This window comes from Neoarius graeffei, chromosome 17, assembly GCF_027579695.1.
Source record: "Neoarius graeffei isolate fNeoGra1 chromosome 17, fNeoGra1.pri, whole genome shotgun sequence".
Lineage (NCBI taxonomy): Eukaryota > Metazoa > Chordata > Actinopteri > Siluriformes > Ariidae > Neoarius > Neoarius graeffei.
Window position 1 is genome coordinate 8,262,355 of NC_083585.1, and position 15,195 is coordinate 8,277,549.

The following is a 15,195-nucleotide window of genomic DNA, read 5'->3' on the forward strand; positions in this document are numbered from 1 at the left end:
AAAGAGGACTGAGTCTGGTTCCTTTAAAGGGGACCAGGTGTGAAAACACCCTTATACTTCTGTTAAAAGGCACCTGAAATGTTGCTCTTTGCCAAGCAGATGTGCTCATTAATTCGTTCATCTTCATTAACTGCTTTATCCTGCTCAATAAGATGATGCAGCTGTTATTTCCCATTTTTCAAAATTGTGCACAATAGTGAAATCTAAACTTGCGCAACTTGATCTGCAGTTCAGAAGAAATTGGTCAATGTGAAAACAGATCTGCAGTGATGACATCCTTCCTCAAACGAGCCCAAGTGTTTGTGCTGTGTGTAGAACATAAAGCAGACCCTAAAAAGCTGCTTTATTTTTTTGGTCTCGTAATTCCCACACGACAAATTTATGGTTCGATTATTATAACCTGGGAAGCCATGGCCTGAAGGTTAGAGAAGCAGCTTTGGCACCAAAAGGTCGCCGGTTTAATTCCCTGGACCAGCAGGAATGGCTGAAGCGCCCTTGAGCGAGACCCCTACCTCCCAGCTGCCCCCCAGGCTGCTCACTGCTGTGGGCGTGTCAGGGTCCTGTTGGATAAGAGCGTCTGCTAAATGTCTGCAATGGAGCTGAAATGTTCTTATCAAAATAATTTCTTAAAACGGCTTTGAAATGGTGCTTTATGATAAAAGCTAAAAATGAGTGCATGAGTTTGCCTTGGCGTTACTGTGTGGTTGTGGGCTCAGTGTTTGGGAATCCCTTATTTGGGCTCGAGCCAGGTTCTGTCCGTCTCTGGGAAAACCGCCTTCATGTGTACAGTTAGGATCATTGTTTCTCTTAAAATATTCCGAGTGTGGGCTGAATCCTGGCTTTCTTCCCAGCTGTCTAGCTGCTTGAGCTGATCTTGGAGTTCTGATGTATTTTTCTGTTCCCTCAGAGACAGACTCATCGAGCAGTTGACTGCAGAACTCCAAGCCCTGAAAGAAGAGCTGGAGTCCTTCAGACTGGAGGTTAGTGAAATGAAGAGAGGCAGAGATCAAGTGTGAACCAAGAGACCAGAAGGAAAGGGATTTTTTTGGTGTCTGCTGAATGCGACGGTCAGTAACTGGCCTGTTCTGACTGCTACCTCAGAGTGGGCGTCTGTGTCAGGCTCTGCGGGGGCGTGTCAGCGAGCTGGAGGCGGAATTAGCTGAGCAGAGCCACCTCAAGCAGCAGGCACTGAGTGAAAGTGAGTTCCTGAAGGCGGAGCTGGATGACCTTCGCAGGGTGAAGGAGGACACTGAGAAGGAGCAGCGGAGCCTGACGGAGATTGAAAGTAAGACTCTCTCCTGCCTCGTTTTGCAAAGGCATACTCTCGTACTCGGTCAGGACTTTTTTTCAGGATGGTGGGTGTTGGTCAATAGTAATTGCCCTCTCCTAGTGATTCCTCTGAGGCCTTTACAAGCCACTGATCACATGGTAGGAGATCGTAAATGACCATTCAGTTCCATCAGAAAAACGAATCCCTAGAATCCACATCACCACCCGAAATGACGGACAGGTGCTGAAACGTTTCACTTCTGCACCATGTTGATGCTCGCCCTGTTGTTTTCGTTTATTGTACAACCCCAAATCAGAAACAGTTGGGACAGTATGCTGAAACTAAAATTGAACACAATGATTTGTAAATAACCTTTGACCTCTTGCTCTTGAAACAACACAGCAGGTTATTTGATTTTTCAAAATGAACACATTTCAAATCAAATCAAGTTTATTTGTACAGCGCTTTTAACAATAAACATTGTCGCAAAGCAGCTTTACAGAATTTGAACGACTTAAAACATGAGCTAATTTTATCCCTAATCTATCCCCAATGAGCAAGCCTGTGGCGACGGTGGCAAGGAAAAACTCCCTCAGACGACATGAGGAAGAAACCTCGAGAGGAACCAGACTCAAAAGGGAACCCATCCTCATTTGGGCAACAACAGACAGCCTGACTATAATATTAACAGTTTTAACAGGTATAACCCTCAACTGTCCTCATGGGGCCGTCCTTCACAGGAGCGGTGCGATAAAACTCCGACCAGACACAGGGCACCAGGATGGATCAAGCAGGTCCGAGGGGCAGAAGAGGCCAGCATCTCAATCCCAGGATCAACATGTAACTCAGAGGGACAGATTGGGGGGGGAGAGAGAGAAAGAAAACACGTTGTTAGGTATGCCCTAAAATTCAATTTTGATTCTTGCAGTACGTTTCAAAACAAACAAGTTGTTACAGTAAAGTATTTCCCACTTTATAATGTTCCCGTTCCTTCTCACAACACTTAGATGTTTACGGACTGAAGGCTGCAAGCGATGAAGTGTTTCAGGTGTTTGGTTTTTGTCCCGTTCTTCCTGTAAACAGGTCTTAAGGTGTGGAACAGTACGGAGTCGTCACTGTCCATTTTTCATTTCTAAATTCTCCACACGTTCTCTATTGGGGACCGAGGGGACACGCCCTCTTCTTTCACAGCCACGCCTTTGTAATGTGAGCAGAATGTGGTTTTGCATTGTCTTGTTGAAATCTCCCTGGAAAAGACGTTCCTCCAAAATCTGTGCGCGTTTCTGCATTAATGCTCCATCACAGAAGTGCAGGGCTCGAAATTAACTTTTTTTCTTTGTGTCCCCCAGTGGTCCTGAATTCTGTGTTGTATTGTCCCGAATGGAAGCAATAGTGTCCCCATTTTTTTCCTCTCTGAAATAACCAGTGGTTAATATTATCATATGAAGTTACTATTATATTTGTAACTATGCGATTTTGAACCCTTTATATCATTTTTACAATAAGTCACAAGACACAAGCGACACATGTCCTATACATCATCTACTTCAAAATTAGTTATTGCATTTTCAGTTTATTAAACTTTGGCGATCTCACTGTATGAATAGATACCCGTTTATTTAAAGGGGCCAACTAGCTCATTCAGAAAATGTTTCAACTCCCTACACCTGCAGTACACTTTAGTTGAAAATAAGACCCCTTTTATGTTCATTTCATCTACTTATACCTTGAATATCTGTTGGCATTTATAAGGCCAACTTATAATTTTCACCATTACCGTTATCCATTTTTATGAACTTTCCGTTACCCATTTTATGAACTTTCGCTGCCAGGTGCAAATGTTAGCAACATCAGCATAGTGCCAGGTCCGAGCCTAGTTGTGCTGCTGACTGACTAAACTTTCTGAACTGGAAAGACACCAAGAAAACTCACTTATTCTGTTGAACGGTATCTTCCGTCAATATCATCCACATCATTCCTGTTGTATTTTATAACGTGTCTAACAGTGTTCATTAAGTTCATTCAGTTGCTAGCGTTGCCTGCAGACCAGGCGATGACACTTTGGATCCTGAAGGTCCCGGAGACGTTATGTCTGGGCTTTCAGTTTCTTCCCCGCGGTCGGTCCGCTTCAACCACTTCAGCATTTTTGTTCTGGCAAGAGTCGGCGCAGCGTGTGCGGTAGCAATTCCATTCCAAGTCCATATAATGCGGACTCCGGCCGAAGATTCTAGAACAGAATGCGCTGCTCTGTAGCCTACGGATGCAGGTGCATCGAAAGTGTAGCTACTATGTATTTTTCACTGTTAACGTTTTAAAATTAAAATTGACAAATTAGGTGAATGTCTACGTATGTGTTACGGCTTTGTAAATAATATTAATGTAGAACTTTTTTTCTAGATCTATTTTTTTCCATTGTCCCAGATATGATAATTTTGTGTCCCGATGACATTTTTTTATGGTCCCTGGGACGTCGGGACACCGTTAGTTTCGAGCACTGCAGAAGTGTAAGGTACCTTTGCCAAGGGCACTGATCTAACCCCATACCATGACACACCCTGGCTTTCGGACTCGTTCCTGATAACAGCCTGGATGGTCCTTTTCCTCTTTGGTCTGGAGCATGCAGCATCCATTTCTTACAAAAAACCTGGAATGCTGACCACAATACACGTTTCCACTGTGTGACGGTCCATCGCAGACACCTCCGAGCCCAGAGAAGTTGACGGCGCTTCTGGACACCGTTAACATCAGGCTTCCTTTATACACAACAAAGTTTATCAGGCATTTGTGGCTGTAACTCCATATTGTAGAGCCCATGTGGCTCGATCAGCTGTAGATGAATGACGGTTCTTGATGCAGCGCTGTCTGAATGTTGCAGCCCTGAAACATGTATACTCACACATGAAATGAAGTTGGCCAGACAAAATATGAAATATCTTGGCTACATTCTGTCTGCAATGAAATACAAGTCAAAGTACATTTAGAAATCACCGCCTTTTTATTTATTATTAAAATTTTATTATTATTTTTTTTTTAAATTTGCGTTTTCCATACTGTCCCAACTGTTTATGATTTGGAGTTGTAGTAATTGGGACTACAAAATACGATTCTTTGGTTTCCAAGTGAGTAAATAAACTTTCTATAGCTGACCTGCTTTAAAGGTCCCATGGCATGGTGGTTTGTTGATGCTTTAAACGGGCTCGTGGAGGTTTCCGGATGTTCTATCCGCAGCCTTTCTCGAAATGAACCCTCGGCACGTAGATATAGCCTCCTGGGAGAAAGCCCCATTTCAGCGCTTTTCCCAGTGCGTCGTTTTGCTAATGAGAAGCAGGAGGCGGGGAAGGGTAGAGGGTGGGGGCGGGTCTTATTATTAATATTCATGACATGTAAATGTGTTACCTCTGATTGGCTAACAGCACTGTGACGCTACCTCCAGTGGGTCAGAACAAGCGGATGTGGGTGTCTTACTATGGCGAGAGAGAAGGAACAAACCGCGAAGGGAAAAATACCGCGCGCTGACGTCATTAAGGTGCGATGCGAGGAAATAAATCCAACAAGTGTTTGGGTTTTTACTGAACAAACAAACAAATAAAATGAACGAGTGACTTAAAAAAAAGAATGTGGGTGTCTTTGTAAAAACTGTTTTGATTGTCTATTATAACAGAGCATGCTGCATGCTTTTTGGTTTTGTAGCGCAGAGTACCTGGCTAACTGCAGGAAGCGGTTAGCTGCACAGCTAATGTAGCCATTGCAAGGCTAACATGGCACCGATTTTAAAACACGGCAAAACGACTTAACAGTTCTACACTTACTTGTTCGGTGTTTGTGGCTGATGCGGCAGGGATGCTTGGTACGGACCCAGGCTTCAGTGACAGTTGATGTGCAAAACCTGCCCTGTACTGTCCCAAGTTGTGGAAACATTCCTCAGGAAAATGCTTCCGACAAACATACACCGTCTTAGGTAGACTCGACGGCGTATTATTGGAGTAAATAAAATTAAGCCACTGCGTCTTCAGGGGCTCTCCCGTCGGCAGTAAAAACAGACTCTTTTCTGTGTTGTCACGTCCATGTACAGCGCAACTTCCATGTTTGGTGGCAACTTTTGAGCTGGGCGGGGCAATCCATACAGTGGGTGGGAATTCAGAGGGGGGGCGTGGGGATCATCTCCCTTGCTGACGTAGTAAAGGGAAGAGTTTATCAATGCGCCGTTTTGACGCGCCATTCTCAAATGTTGGGCATAGTTTGGTTTACACATTATGAAATTTCTAGCCACTGGGGTGACTTAAGAAGGTCAGAGGAACTCATTTTAATGTTAAACCTCAGAAAGTGAACATTTCATGCCATGGGACCTTTAAGCCTCGGTCACAACCGGCCGTACGTGCTCCTACGGCCGGTCTACGTGCAAAAAACGCATGAAACGCATGGAGGGCGCGCGTGTGATGTGCTGATTTTCGAGCCGTAGACCAGCCGCAGAGGTTCTTTGTCATGTCAAACAAACTCTACGGGCGCTTACGTTTTTTCAGGTTGCAAGACAAACTTACGGCCAACGTGCGTCTTTCTCCACGAACAAAAAAAAAAACGCAGCGATTTGGGGAAACGCCAAAAATCACACGGCCAAAAAATCGTACGTCCGGTTGTGACCTAGGCTTTAATACAGTTTAAGTTTAACTCAAGCAAGCAAGACAAAATGAGCTCTTAATCCAACAGTCTGTAGTGGCTGTTGGTGACAATCACACTTTCATATTAAGCAATTTAAGTAGTAAGGTGTGGTAACGGCACGGTTTAAGGCTCTGTGTGGGCTTGTTTGAACAATGCACAGCAGAGCTCGGTGTTCTTGCCCTTTAAGTTCAGAGCAAAGTAGATGGTCATTTCCCACCAAACCGAGTGTGAGTTGACCTGATTTATCATGTTTTAAACTTGACTGACCGCGTCCAGTTCAAACGCTTCCCAGTTTACCAAAACACACCATGCCCATGAACCCCCCCCCCCCCCCCCCCCCAAAATGGACACCATTACCCGAGAGAAGATCCATTTAACAAAAAAGCCTGATTCAACAAATTAGGTTTTCAACCGAGACTTGGCTTAGGTTCATATTACCAGGCTGAAGTGACTAAAATGAGATTTTTGTTGCCTTAATGTGAGACGGATATGATGTTTTCAGGGTGTGTGGACACCAAAATCTGATCTTTTCAAATCTGATGAGTCACTTTCATATGTGGGCCTCGATTGGATATGTATCCAAGTCTAGCCATTCGACAGGAGTGAAAAGGTTGCGATACGCTGAGTGCTGTCGATCAGCCGGCATCAGTAACATGTTAAGCAACAATGGAGGAAAGCTTCAGTCGCTGCGAAAACAGCAAAGGCTGGCGGCCGGCCCCTTTTTTTTTTTTTTTTCCCCCTCGTCTTCTCAACCTGATCATGCATCCATTTAGTCGGTTTTACTACAATGAGTCGTCTGATAAATGTACGGTTGGGTTTTTTTGGGGTGACAGAAGTCGTGCAAAAATGCATCAATGTGTGCCATTATGGATGACGGATGCGTTCATACACTACTGTTCAAAAGTTTGGGGTCACTTTGAAATGTCCTTATTTTTGAAAGAAAAGCACTGTTCTTTTCAATGAAGATCGCTTTAAACTAATCAGAAATCCACTCTATACATTGCTAATGTGGTAAATGACTATTCTAGCTGCAAATGTGTGGTTTTTGGTGCAATATCTCCATAGGTGTATAGAGGCCCATTTCCAGCAACTCTCACTCCAGTGTTCTAATGGTACAATGTGTTTGCTCATTGCCTCAGAAGGCTAATGGATGATTAGAAAACCCTTGTACAATCATGTTAACACAGCTGAAAACAGTTGAGCTCTTTAGAGAAGCTATAAAACTGACCTTCCTTTGAGCAGATTGAGTTTCTGGAGCATCACATTTGTGGGGTCGATTAAATGCTCAAAATGGCCAGAAAAATGTCTCGACCAAGGGTTGACCGATACGGGTTTTTTAATGGCCGATGCCGATACCGATTTTTTTCCCATCACCATTGGCCGATGGCCGATATGGACTGCCGATTTTCTTAAGCCGATATTTTGGACCAATATGGGTAAAAAATGTTTTAAAAAATGACAAATATTCCAGGTCTCAAGTTACAAATGAACATTTATTTAACAGCAACAAATAAAATAAAAACCAGATCTGCCATCTGTATGGAGAAAAAAAAAATATATGTACCAATCAGTATCAATTTTTTTTAATTATATACTATAAAAATTTTTAAAAAAAATTATATATTATACTTATACTATACCCTTTCATCACACCATAACATGAATAATAGGAAAATAACCATTATGTCTGAAGCACATTGAGCAACTAATTGTTCAAGTGTCTGCTTAATACAGTATTATATTCACTTAAAAATTAATACATATTAAACTATCAAAACGACGAGGGATATTTGTAAATCCCTACACACGACGGGGGGATATTACAAATTCCTACGCACCTTGAGGGAACAGTATACCGTTATTACACATATAAACTAACATGGCAAGTTACTTATGGAGTGTATTTGGGTGTTTATTCTGTGTAATTGTTTGCACAATCTCAATACATCGGTTCTGCTCTATGTTCCAATAATGACGGGGCGACACCACTTCCGCGTGTAGTCTTAAAGGAGGGAACAGAGCCATCTATGCGGCCCTGGGAGGGGAATAGTCGACGAATAAGTACAAAGAGGTGTCCTAATTCTAAGAAAGGCCTGAAGTTCAACGTGTCTGCCACCCAGTGGAAAGGGGTTTAAGCAAGATTTTTCACTCTATTCAACGTGATGGCTTACTTTTTTCAATACCACAAGCTGTCACAATTCGGCAACTTTGGCGGGTAGAGCATTAAATGCGCACGTCAGATTTCCGTTTTTTCCGACCCACTCAATAACTTAATAAACTTCCAGGCACATGTAATAAAGAAAATAAAATTTGGTGGTTTCAAACAATATTTTAAAAGCATTAGAGGCTCTGAAAGTTTAAAACTTACCATGGCTGTAGCTTTCGGGGCTGTGCACTTCACTATCAGAGGGGGAGGGGTGACGTGGCAGCGTGCATCGCGGGTCTTCTGGCAACACAGAGCTGGCCTTGGAATCCAAGGCTTGGATACCGGTCTGTAAATGACGCGCGCGCGGGGGGTGCGCGGATCGGCCAAACCACATGCGAATCGGCCAATGCCGATACACTTAAACGCAAATATCGGCCCGATACATCGGCCGGCCGATGTATCGGTCGACCCTTAGTTGACTATATTTTCTATTCATTTTACAACTTATGGTGGTAAATACAAGTGTGACTTTTCATGGAAAACACAAAATTGTCTGGGTGACCCCAAACTTTTGAATGGTAGTGTATAGATTTAGATGTCACTTCCAAGTATGAATGTGAACGTCATAATTTGATCTGAGCATTGAACAATGAGGTTTGTAATGTGAACATGGCCTTAAAGATGGAGATTGTAACAGAGTTCTGAACGCTAATGGAGGCTGTTCCACAGCTGGGGGGGCTTCATCACAGGCATATCAGGAAAATTCAGTCCAAATTGCTTGAAACTGCTCTCAGTGAATTCAGAACTGAATGCAGAACAGCAGACTTTTACAGAATTAAAATATATTTATCCGTTCTTGAGATATTCCAAATCAAAGATTGAAGAAACGGCTTGATGTTTAGAAAACTGCCGTAATATTCTGTAGGAGGATCACATGGTCCAAAATGGGCCTCATTAACCAACGAGATCAAATGATTTCTCTTTATAACTTTTTTTTATTTTTTGAGATATTTACATGGGATTTGGCAGGAACATAGACGGTATATTCATGTATACTGAATACGAAGTTTGAAAAATTGGTAAAAACTAATTATGCAAATTAGTATTGATTATGCTAATTAGGTAAAAACCGTTAAACTCTCTTCTTCAAAGTTTCACCAAATGGCTTTATTTGTGCAATATACAGTACAGCTGATCTTAACTCTCATTTATACATCACAAAGAAGGAGAAATCAATGTTGATTATAAAATCTGCATAAATAAGCACTGAATGTCATTCACACCTACCATTCTCTATCAAAATAAAGTAATACGATTATTTCTAATCCCCTCTTTGTGCTCTGGAGGCCTTTGTATTTCTCAGTAGGGCCGACTAGCGTTTATATGAAAGAATATAAATGATTATTGCAATTTAATATTCACAGCTTTCAAGGCGAACCTCAAAAAACACCCTGTCTGATCCACATCAATAAACAATTCACATGAACTGAACTGAAATCGACACTTGCGTTTCTGACTTCCGTTTTTTAAAATCACATTCCAACCACTAAGATCTTCTTTTTTTTTTTATCAAAACAACTCCAGTTATATTTTAAAATGGTTATTTATTTACAGGTATCAGTTTGATTTGAAAAAATAAGTAGGTAAAGCTGTGAAAACTCACTTCAAAGTCTCCTGTGAATCAGAACATCAAAACTAGCAGAGGGAAAATTTTGCTGAATCCTTCATCAGAAACAGTGAGAGTGAGAGAACATCACTATAAAAGTGATCTGATACCGATGAGTGAGTAATCCAGTGGGAAACCGATCAGGAGGGGGAGGGAGAGAGAGAGCCTGACCGCTTTCCTGTGACTCAAAAAGAAAAGCACCAGCAGTTTCCCGACGTCCGGCGAGCAGAGTTTTTACTCTGTTGTACCGACTTCAACCTGCTGTTACTCCCAAAGCACTGAACAGTTCTTAACCAGATACATTTCTTTGGAAAGCAGAGATTATAAACTTTTTAATGAGAGTATTTATAGTTAGAAGATATTCAAGAGTTAAGCAATGACAGGTTTGGAAACCTTAGATGAGCGTCTGCATGCACAGTTTTCACACCACGGCCAGCGAGTGTCCTATATACCTACTGTAGGAAGACGTGCTGCCCACTGCTGTAGTTTTAATTAACCTGATTGAACTCTTGAAGTAAGTAGGCACATCACAAAAGTTCTCTCGGGTACAGTGGGACCAGACCAAAGGACTGCACTCTGGACTAACTGGAACTTGTGTGTCTTGCGTTTGTGTAGGAAAGGCCCAGGCGAACGAGCAGCGCTACACTAAACTAAAGGAGAAGTACACTGATCTGGTCCAGAACCATGCTGACCTGCTGAGGAAGGTAGGAAGTCCTGTTTCATTCAGAGAGCTTATACACCGACTATATGGCCGTGGTCACTGAGGCCTCGCGCACCGCCCTGCTGAAGCCGCTCCATGTCCGAGACCGCTGTACGCTGGCAGAACCTCTGGTCTGCTAAAATTACACATTGTTTACTTGTATGTTAAATGTACTGTATGTTTATCTTCACTGTGTTGCCATGTTTAACAATAAACTAAGAGTAACGCTTGAATGTGAAATATGAAAGGCACCGTATTTCTTTTGATCAGCAGCATCCAAACCTACGGAAGAGCGATAGTTCCACTAAGAAAAACATATATATTTTTTTAATTTCTGGGAAAAAAAACTCAGAATTTGAGATTAAAGTCAGAAATTTCGAGAAAAAAGTCAAAAATTTCGAGAAATAATCTCAATTTTCGAGAAAAAAGGTCAAAATTTGAGGAAAAAGGGTCAATTTTTGAGGGGAAAAAGGTCAGAAATCTGTAGAAGGCGGGCTTCCATACGGAAGTGACACTCGCTCGCGGCCGGTAGACATGAATGGCTGAGACCAGAGCCATGGAACTCAGAGTTGTGACAACCGGGGTACAGGAAGTCAGTTGGTGATGTGATTCACGTAGATTCAAATACTTCTAGGCAGCGGCTTTCTGTTTGCTAGAGACTAACACAGAACCACTACACAACAAGCAAAGATTAAGTAGAAACGAATTACATTTACCTTTACCGCACGTTCTGTGTTCCACGGCCACTTCCTGGAACTAGGTCAATGGCGATCTAGGTGTCTAGTTCCAGGAAGTGGCCGTGGAACACAGAACGTGCGGTAAAGGTAAATGTAATTCGTTTCTACTTAATCTTTGCTTGTTGTGTAGTGGTTCTGTGTTAGTCTCTAGCAAACAGAAAGCCGCTGCCTAGAAGTATTTGAATCTACGTGAATCACATCACCAACTGACTTCCTGTACCCCGGTTGTCACAACTCTGAGTTCCATGGCTCTGGTCTCAGCCATTCATGTCTACCGGCCGCGAGCGAGTGTCACTTCCGTATGGAAGCCCGCCTTCTACAGATTTCTGACCTTTTTTTTTCTCAAATTTTGACTTTTTTGACTTTGTTTCTCGAAATTTTTTTACTTTAATCTCAAATTCTGAGGTTTTTTTTTTTTTCCTCAGAAGTTTCCAAATAAAATATAAAACCCTGGCCCTATTGCTCTGCCGTACAAACCAGAGCATTCAGTTTTTAATATTATAATTCTACTGTTTGTGCTTTAGAATGCAGAAGTGACTCGACAGATGACGGTGGCCCGTGCCACTCAGGATGAGGTGGAGACTGTAAAGAGGGAGATGGAGGAACGACTGAAAGCAGCTCAGGAGGCAGTCAGCCAGCAGGTTGTGTACCTGCATACACTCACCGCAACTCACACACTCTTTTTCTAAGTCTGTCATATCCTTGTGTACATGCTGTAAATTGTTCCCAGTGCATGTGTGTAGGAGAGAGTACCTTGCTAGTGTCCTTGTATACATGACTCATAGTGTGTGTGTGTGTGTGTGTAGGAGAAAACCCAAGCAGAGCAGCTCCAAGTGCTTCAGGCTGACCTAGTTTCCAGCAGAACAGAACTAGAAACCCTCAAAGCCAGCATGGCTTCCTCACAGAAGGTGGGCTCCTGCTCCTCTGCTCCTCTTTTCACATCCTCTCCGTCACCCAGTTACACCATCTCGAATCCTTCATCATGCTGTTGAAACTCCTGCAAGGCTACTGGGGACAGTTTAGCTTAATCATAACCGCATCCTCACTGTGGCCGTCGTTCTTTAAAAGTGAAGCAGTGATGGGTGAGACAGCCGCCGCTGACTAATCTGAGAAATGCATGGCAGAAGGAGGGCTGTGTTCAGATTCATTCGTAAAGCTCTTTGCGGTGTTCTAGCTGATTTATCTGTCTCTCTCTAGCCAACCTCTGGTTTACTTTGATGCTGCATGTTGTAAATACGATTGCAAGGTTTTTCTCTCTCTAGCACTGTTCAAGGGACAAATCGCTACAGATAAATAGCAGGGCTGCAACAACGAATCGATAAAAATCGATTATTAAAAGTGTTGGCAACGAATTTCATTATCGATTCGTCGTGTCGCGCGATTACAAAGTCACAGACCGTTTGAACAAAGTCGTTCTATTATTAAAAAAGTCTCTGGTTTGAGTTGAGCGCGGAGTTCACACTCCGGAGCAGAAGGTGGCGGTAATGCACCATTAAGCTGGATGCCAGCCAAACAAGCAGAGTTGAGCTCGGAGCGGAGTTGTTTAGAAACATGGCGGAAGCGGAGAAACCGGTGCGACCAAAATCATCTAAAGTGTGGGAGCATTTCACGCTAAACAAAACGAATAAGTGTGTTACTTGTAAAATGTGCAAAAGTGACATGACATGGCACGAGAGCACCACAGTAACGATCCAGCACCTGAAACGAAAACACGGAGTCATTAGGGGTGTTCACACGGCAACTTTTACTCCGGTGTAGCGCCAGGGCTGCCCCGGTAGAGCGTTCACACGGTACAAAGTTATAGCGGTGTCGCCCCTGAAAGCTGCTTAAACCGGTGTAAATCTAACCCTGCTCGGGAGGTGGTTTAAGAAATTTACTCCGGAGTAAATGCTAGTTTGCGGGGCAGCACCGATATAAAATGGGACGTCTGAACGCTACAGGGGTAGACTCGCTACGCGCGAGGAGAGTTGATTACGGGCATTGCATAATTTGCATCCTGGTATTTTGCGCTTCCAAAATGGCGAATATCAACAACAGAACTGCGTGTCTTCCAGTGTTGCCAGATTGGGCAGTTTTAAGTGCATTTTGGCGGATTTGAACATATTTTGGGATGGAAAACGTCAGCAATATCTGGCAACACTGGTGTCTTCATCCACGTTGTTTTCCCGGCGCTTGGTGATGCCATGACAACCAGGAAAAGGAAGTACATTTTCACGCATGCGCATATTTCATTTCCGCATTATTACTATCGGAAATGATAGTAATAATGATAGGAAATGATAGTAATAAAAGGAAATATCAAAACTTTATTACTATCAAAGGAAATGATAGTAATAAAGTTTTTGCTACTATAACACGGTCGCAGAAACTGCCGTGTGACCGCAAGTGGGGCTGCACCGGTGCTAACACGCTTCTCTCTAGTAAGCAGGGTTGTGACGTGTGAACGCTGCGCAAAATTTACACCGGTGTAAGATATATCGCAACAAAATACATCGGTGCAGCATCGATGCAAATATGTGCCGTGTGAACACCCTAATTGATGAGGAGGACGGGAGTTCAACAGCAGGGTAATGGTGCGTTCATGTGCTATGGGAATTATGGTAAATACCAAACGCCGACATGGAAAGCACACATGAACACCCCCTCTTGTGGTATTTTTCCACTGGGCAACTCGTAGAAAATTTTGATACACGAGTTGCCGAGATGAGATGAACTTTAACCTTCCAACATGGCGGCGAGCGTGGCATTCAATGTGTTATGAAAATCTCTACTTGTCATGATCAGGAAATATTCAGCATTATTTACCTTTTGACTTTTGATAACTCGTATTCCTGCTGCAGCTGATGAACGAGGCAATCTATAATTGTTTTAGCCAAATAACAGGCCTGATTCTGAATCTGGTCCACCATCTTTAATTTGTCAACAACAACAAAAGCATGTGAACACAACACACTGGTAAATACCACTTCCCAACTGGAAAATATCATCTTCCCATAGCACATGAACGCAGCATAAGTCACTATGACACCTATGTTTGTTCCGCTTTGAAGTGATGAAACGTAACGTTAACATCCCTCCAAAGCTCGTCTGGTGCTGTGTTTGCTCCATGTCCAGCTTGACAAGCGAGCCTGAGTCAGGAGCATGTGGACATGCTCACATTTTTGCATTGCAATTGAAAGTGTCTGAGCAAAGGGAGTGAGAGAGAGAGTGTGTGTGTGTGTGTGTGAGTTTGTGCAACTGTGAGTGTTTTCTGATTTGTATTTTTCTTTATTTTTTTATAATTTATTTATTGTTCTGACACCTCAGATCCCTTTAAAAATATATACCTCTTTTTGTGCACTTTATTTTAAAAAAGCTTATATTTTTTATTTATTATCTCATCTCATCTCATTATCTGTAGCCGCTTTATCCTTCTACAGGGTCGCAGGCGAGCTGGAGCCTATCCCAGCTGACTACGGGCGAAAGGCGGGGTACACCCTGGACAAGTAGACACAGACAACCATTCACACTCACATTCACACCTACGCTCAATTTAGAGTCACCAGTTAACCTAACCTGCATGTCTTTGGACTGTGGGGGAAACCGGAGCACCCGGAGGAAACCCACGCGGACACGGGGAGAACATGCAAACTCCGCACAGAAAGGCCCTCGCCGGCCACGGGGCTCGAACCCGGACCTTCTTGCTGTGAGGCGACAGCGCTAACCACTACACCACCGTGCCGCCCATTTATTATTATTATTATTATTTTATTATTTTTTTTACTGCTCAGGGATGATCAAGGATCAACATGTTTTTGCACTTTTGCACTGTGAATTTTTTTTTTTTTGAATAAAGGGCTGGAAATGAATGCTTTTTTGTTTGTTTTTTATCCGATTCATCGATTAATCGAAAAAATAATCGACAGATTAATCGATTATTAAAATAATCGTTAGTTGCAGCCCTAATAAATAGTTTCTTGGCATCCCGTAGTTTGGGTGTACAGGTCAACAAGCAGAACGCTCGCTAATTATAACCGCCGA

At 42.8% G+C, this 15,195-nt stretch overlaps 1 protein-coding gene across 2 annotated transcripts in view; it reads left to right on the forward strand.

Moving 5' to 3' along the window:
* Nucleotides 1-15,195, forward strand: part of hip1 (huntingtin interacting protein 1) — a 123,617-nt gene that overhangs the window by 84,243 nt on the left and 24,179 nt on the right. For both annotated transcript variants that reach the window (XM_060943670.1, XM_060943671.1), the window contains exons 13-17: nt 908-980; nt 1,102-1,285; nt 10,354-10,442; nt 11,700-11,816; nt 11,982-12,083. In XM_060943670.1, coding sequence (XP_060799653.1) covers nt 908-980; nt 1,102-1,285; nt 10,354-10,442; nt 11,700-11,816; nt 11,982-12,083 — 565 coding nt within the window. The remainder of the gene's footprint in view (nt 1-907; nt 981-1,101; nt 1,286-10,353; nt 10,443-11,699; nt 11,817-11,981; nt 12,084-15,195) is intronic.